At 34.5% G+C, this 6,988-nt stretch overlaps 1 protein-coding gene across 1 annotated transcript; it reads left to right on the forward strand.

Annotated features, from left to right (window-relative positions):
• The first annotated feature begins 309 nt into the window (after positions 1–309).
• On the forward strand, positions 310–5,411 carry Sox102F (transcription factor Sox102F). The gene is made up of 2 exons (XM_085940107.1): positions 310–775; positions 3,534–5,411. The coding sequence occupies exons 1-2, from the start codon at positions 310–312 to the stop codon at positions 4,181–4,183; spliced, it is 1,116 nt and encodes a 371-aa protein (XP_085796233.1). The 3' UTR covers positions 4,184–5,411.
• Positions 5,412–6,988: the final 1,577 nt, after the last annotated feature.

Raw genomic sequence — 6,988 nt, forward strand, 5'->3', positions numbered from 1 at the left:
CTTTCTTCCCGATGAACGTACATTTACGAAGGAGAAGTTTCCAAAATAAACCCCTCTCATCTGCGATGTAAACATGTACGCGGCGGACTACTGAATTTGACAATCGAATACCGGTGAATTATAGAGCTTGATTTTGTGCTTTAAACTAGTAAAAATAACGGCGGATTATTATAGTAGTTGTCGGATTATAGAGGTTGTCGGATATTCGAGCGGCGTATTACTGAGAGTGTACTGTATCTTTGTGGAAAAAAAAATCTTATGTAATTAAAAAATTATGTTTTAATTGTTTTATTTCTGTTTGCGTTTTAGATGATTCCAGTACCTGGATGGGCCTCCACAGCGACCGCCCGACTGGCACGACTATCAGCTGCGGTAGGGGGCATATCCCCTCCCCCTCCGAGTCCACCGCGGCAAGACCCCGACGCACCCCTCAACCTCAGCAAGCCTCGATCTGGACACCAACCTAACAACCAACAACAACAAAACAACCAGCAACCACAACTGAATAACCAACAACAAATTAACCTTCAACAACAGCCACAATTGAACATGCAGCAACAGATAAACCTTCAGCAACAGCAGAACCTGCAACAGAATCTGCAGCATCATCACCATCAGCAGTTCGAGCCTTTCCAGAGGGCGCTGTATGCTCTTCAGCAACAGCAACATCCTCCACAACAGCAGCCTACGCAACCACCTCCCAGACAAGAGGTCCAGCCCCAACAGCCTGCGACGCCGATGAAAGAAGAGAATGATTATTCTGCACCGTTTGGAAGTAAGTATTTTTTACATATTTTTTAAATACCTACAATCAGTGATGCCAATCGTCAGCGGCGATTTTCTTTGACTCAAATTACACAACCGATGTAAAAGGGGTCCTCCAAACCAGTCATCTAAAAATCCACATAAAATCTATAAATATGCATATTATTATTCATAACTTTAGATTTTTTTTAAATAATACCAACACTCGACTATCCTTCAACAATGTTAAAATTAGTGACGTCTCGTAGTAGTAGGCAGACCATGCGTTGCTAAGAGACAACACATTAAGGCAGAAATAGCGAATATTATACTTACACCTATATCTTTGATAAGTAGTAGATTTTGAGAACGTGATTTTTTTTCAGGAGGAGTAGATATAATAAATTTATTGTTTGCGCGAATAAATTTAATTAAATGCCACTAAATCATGTTTGGAAATACGATAATTGTAATTTTGAAACGAAATGTTAATAGAAAATTAAATAAACAAAATTGTCACATGAGAAAATTCGTGCGGAACACTTTTTGGGGAAAACACACAAAAAGCTCTTGTCTCTGGTTCTAAACTACAGATGACTATAAAATTTTACGTGAAAAACACTTAAAACGTTTTCATAATATTAATTCTGCAATACCTGCTGTCTAGATATTAGCATTTTTTTAGTTATGAGTATGTAAGTAGGTTGGTAGCAATATACCTACCCAGTTGCGCATTGCCAAACCAAGGCCCACTATAAAATTATTATAGTCAGGCCTTGACACGGAACTATCTTATACTTCGATTCGATGGTAGTATTAGTTATTGCCCATACTTCGAATGAAATATTGTAAACTGTTTCTAAAAAAATATAATTGTTGCATATTGAAATAATCAAAAATTTTCATTTTTTTGCGAACAGGTTACCACACTGCATTCGAAAATAATCAATAATTAGCACTACCATCATAATTTGTAATTCAGTTCCACAGCTCGAATATGGTCAGCCTTGTGCCAAACTCTACTGAGAAGACGTATTAGATAGTTTCTCCCATCCTTTCCAATTCAAAAATTATTAGATTAGTACCTAGTAGATATCAAACGCATTTAAAATTATGTTTTATTTTCTTTATATAATAATAATATGCAATGTATTATTTAAATTTAAAGTTTATTGAACATAATTGAATGACTTTTCCAAATTTACTGGTGTAGTTTCCTTTTTAATAAAGCCACTGTGGAAAATTCTCTAAGGGGGTTCATTATCAGACATAATATTATTTATGTGAGTGATAATTTTCGTTACAAAATGACTACAATCTTGTCATATATATTCCCATAGTGTGTGAGACCACTGTCAGTACTTAACATTCAGTTGAATGTTGGATGGGTACGTAGGTTCGCGTCAGCTAATATTAGTGAGTGTCTAATGTGTAATGACTATTTCATTCACAAATATTTTGATGCACTGATGACACAAAGCGCATTTTCCAATGCATGTGATTGTCAACATTTTACACAAAACATCTATAAAAAATAAATGTGTTCGTTTCATAATATAAGAAAATTTAACTGCACATATACCTTGCCTACTGGAGGTGTAATGCCTAATATTATTTACCTCAAAAACATAGTTAGTTACCTATAATAAACATAGGCACTTAGAAAAATGGACTGAATGAGAAAAATTTCAGTCGAAGCTTTTCTAAAATTATGTATGTAGAGTGTAGATAACTTTCTATGTTTCTGAAGTTCTTCGAAATTGTGTATGTATGTTCAATGAAGAATGTTGCTTTCTTAAACCTTGAATAAATTAAATCTAGTTAAATGTTACCTAATTTTTGTTATTTTCGTTCGTTTTATTTAATCGTTTACCCCCGTTCAACAGACAGTCTTCGCCACTGAACAGCAGTCATAAGTATCAAAAAAATGATTTTATGTTAAAAGTGTTGGGCATTTTCATCACAAAGTTTCTCTGCGCAATTGATTCGCTCGCGTGCCACGGATAATTGGACAGGTCCGTATTGGAAATAAACCGCGTCCTGTGTTTTCCGTGTAGGCCGCGATAAATTAGACAGCCGCGTGTAATATTAATTTACGGATACGTCCGCTAAACCGCCTTCCGCCACTTTGAAGGATCATTTCCGCATTTCGTATTATTTTGAATCGAGCGTCGCATTTAATGTCGCCTCGAGATGTGCGACAATAATTTAAACCAAAGCGAACTTTCTTCCGGGCCCAACATTTCGCTCGGGAAAATATCGAACAAAGAAGCACTACTCACCACAATAATATAATATCTTCGATATTCTGTGTAGAATATGGGTTATAGACAAGCGCCATACATAAGGGGAGGGTTTTGAGTCAAATCTCTTTTATAATTTTGAATAATTCTTATTTTTTCTTTCTCTTTTGACCATGTCCGATCCTAATAGGATTATACGGGCCTCCAAAGAGTAGAAGTTTGTAGGATTAACAGATTTTTGTTTTTACGAGAAATGGATGTTAGCCACTACTTGCTCAACCTATTAGGTCAATAATTCATACTCTGACTCCAAACACAAATTAAAAACAATATGCGTATTTATTTTGGCAGACCTAGGATTCAAACCTTGAATCCACGATATTATAAGCCAACGCGTAAGCCGCTCGGTCATCGTGGGTATAATAATTACCTAACAATAATTATGACAGCCAATAGCGATTTTTTTATGAATAATGTAGCAACCATAAACTAAACATATACAAAAATTATATAAATATCTTTAATTTGTTTTATTTATTCTTTCAGTATGGGGCAACGACAACGCCTACAAAGCAGTTGAAGAAAACGACAAAGGCAAAATGGTGCGGCAGCAGAAGAGAGACGGTGAAAGCAAGCCTCACATCAAGAGGCCGATGAACGCCTTCATGGTGTGGGCGAAAGACGAACGGCGGAAGATACTGAAGGCCTGCCCCGACATGCACAACTCCAATATCTCAAAGATTTTAGGCGCCAGATGGAAAGCCATGTCCAACGCGGAGAAACAACCATACTACGAAGAACAATCTAGACTATCAAAACTTCACATGGAGAAGCACCCCGACTACAGATACAGACCGCGCCCTAAGAGGACCTGTATCGTTGACGGAAAGAAAATGAGGATATCAGAGTACAAGACCCTGATGAGATCGAGACGACAAGAAATGAGACAGCTGTGGTGTAGGGATGGTGGACCGGAACTCGGATTCTTGTCCCCCGGTGCAGAATTAGCATCTCCCGGTACGTCAGGATCAGGCAGACCGTCGGCTTCTCCTCCCGGAATGATAAACGGAGCTGGACCTAGCGGCGATCGTCACTTCTATTACCCAGCCGACAGTCTATCCCCGCCCGACGTGATGGCGTTCAGCCCGGAGAACGGTGCCGCGTACGATTTGAGTCCAGGTCGCGAGGACGATTGAGGCGAGGCCTACCGGGAGAAACCGCAGGCCTGGTTTCCGTTTCCCGGCCCTTACGGACCTTTCGCAGCCTTCGGGCCGTCTATTCCGCCGCGGCCCGAGCCATGGTAAGACGACGTGGAACCCTGACAGCCTATGACGCTACCCTTTGAAGCAGTTATTGATTGTGTAATAATGTAAATCTTCAAAAGAAATTTAGCTATTTGGCTTGTCACCAGATATAGGAAAAGGTATAACTATCGTGAAGGTTTAAAGTTATACACAGCTTACTTTGAGAAATAATAAAATTTTTCAATTTATTATTGTACAGCATAAGTAAACAACGATTAAGGTAAATAATAAGACGGTTAGGGACAATTTAATTAAGGCTATTAATTTCAAAGTCGGTAACCTTCATTTAAGTTAGTCAATTAAAATTAAACCAGAATCTGATTGCAATGTAATGTGCATTCATTAGTCTAAACATTTTTTATTAATTTTAATGACATTAAAGACATTGCTTATTTTGCTATTCGCTGTTTTAGGTATTTATTAATATTTTTGCATAAAGAAAGTATTCTATTTGCAAGTTCTAAATGTGATTGACCATTTTCTACAATTCAAAATGACGTAATGAAGGGTACCAACTTTGAAACTAACGGCCTCAGTTTTTAGTTACCTTGCAGTACCTATTTTGTTTATAATGCCTGCTTTCATACTGTAAAATTGTATTTGTTTAACAAAAATGGCCCACTTTCATTTGGTAATCATCACAAGTTTGGTTAATAAACCACAATTGATTTAAAAATGTTAATTATAAACTTAATAATAAATAAAACTAATACACTGTCTAAAAAGATGGAAAACCATTTTTCTAACTTACCCGAGTTGAAATTAGGTACAAATTCTTTCATATCTTCTTATTTCCTTTAATCATTGATAAAGACATGCAACGAAATTGTTAAAAAAAGCAATTAGGTACACTTTTGAATGCTTTCATAGTAAATACACCAGTTAATTACTACCCAATAGTTTTACTAACACTTAGTAAGACATGCTACGTAAGCTTTAGAATATCACAATAACTTATTAATAAGCCGTTTCTCAAATCAAAAATTAAATTAAATAATAATAGCAACATATTTTAATTTTACAATATCACTGATTTTAATACAGTAGGTAAATAACATCACAATAAAATTTGAAATATTAAATGTAAAACTACTTACCAGAATTTCTTATTTAATTTTCTAAAGAAATAATTAAAAAAAAAGAGAAAATTTTTAATGTTTCTTAAGATTATTACCAGCTAGCTGGTAGATAATGTAAATACTTAAATTTTCTTAAGAACGGTTATGTCAAAATATGTAAATAATCATTTTAATTAGTAAGTAGAACATACACATTAATACTATAAATTAATATCACTACGATTAGATCATTATGCCATATTTTTTTCCATTGACGTTTATAAAAATACTCATTAGTATTTATTGTCACACATACTATTGTTACTTATTATTAAGTGGTTGTGATTCTGTTTTAATATAAATTCAAATCAGATCTTAAAAGTACCTTGATAGTCGTTTTAAGTCTAGAATGTTACATTTATTTTTCTTTTCGTAAACGTCTTGTACCTTCAATATTTTTACCCAGCAAAAGAAATCGTTTTCACAAAACCAGTCATAAATTATTATAAACATAATATTAAAGATAAGCGCCTGTAACGGTTTTGAAACATTTAGAAACATTCATTATATTATCTAGGAAAATTCAACACGAATAACGGGTTTATAAATACTTTTTCATTGATGGGATTAAAGAAATCCATTCCTTTTTTTCTTTACGTAGGTAACTACATGAAAATAATTCTTTGGTGTGTACAGTCATGGTTCTAAATCTCATAATTATGCATCCATTTATTGTTATGACGAATGCTTTAGAAATATTGCCAATTTCATTTGTAATTTTTGTCATAAATGAATGTATCTATTGTCGAAGAACTTCTTGTCCACGTGTTAATACTGTGAACTAACAATCCACTCCAGTGCAGCTAATCGCACTTCTGTTTTCAAATGAGGAACACATCCGAATTTATCATTTCATTTTATGTTCCCGTGGTGTACGGATCTATCAATTTACGTAATTTGAAGCTTTTTATAATAAAAATATATCTAAGGAGTGATGTTAGAAATATTATTAGTAAACTTTTAGTTTATTGCGAAGAAGAAAAAGAGTCGCATCTAAAAGGTGAGCTGATACATTATTTAAACACTCCTCTAGCACGCGTTGCCGCCATGACAGATACGTTACTGAGAAGTTTTCTATATGCGACTACAGAGACTTCCTTTTATCGCCGATTTCTTCTTGTCGGACAGTAATGATGTATTTCTGAATGACTAAAAAACGTACAGTGGCTACTTTAGGTATATGGAGGCTCGAAGCTCCCTAAATGTAGTTAGAATTTAAAAAGACTTTTTATATGTGAAAAATTCTTTCTAACATATTAGTATTTTCTGATGAAAACTGCCTCATATGCTATGTCTCATATAATAAAAATGGATTGTTTTGGGTAGTATATGGGTGCGTAACCGTGACTATACATTACTATTAGATGCACAAAACGTGTCAGAAAATTTTATGATTTCAAATACTTTTTTAATTGTAAAATAAAACGGAATAGAAATAATATAACTTAAGGCATTAAAGAGAAGTTTTTATCTTGACTTAATCATTATTACATATTATTACTAAATCGTAGAGCTGTTGTCATAAATGTTAAGTATTATTACCTGACTTAAGTTGAAACTTACTTAATAATTATAAATA

The sequence above is a fragment of the Rhyacophila brunnea genome, unplaced genomic scaffold (assembly GCF_057557595.1).
Source record: "Rhyacophila brunnea isolate RB1 unplaced genomic scaffold, BYU_Rbru_1.0 scaffold_12, whole genome shotgun sequence".
In the NCBI taxonomy this organism is placed as follows: domain Eukaryota; kingdom Metazoa; phylum Arthropoda; class Insecta; order Trichoptera; family Rhyacophilidae; genus Rhyacophila; species Rhyacophila brunnea.

Coding starts and splice junctions, on each gene's coding strand:
- Sox102F (XM_085940107.1), top strand. CDS start 310: ATGATTCCAGTACCTGGATGGGCCTCCACAGCGACCGCCCGACTGGCA. Junction 776..3,533: donor TTATTCTGCACCGTTTGGAA/GTAAGTATTTTT, acceptor TTATTCTTTCAG/TATGGGGCAACGACAACGCC.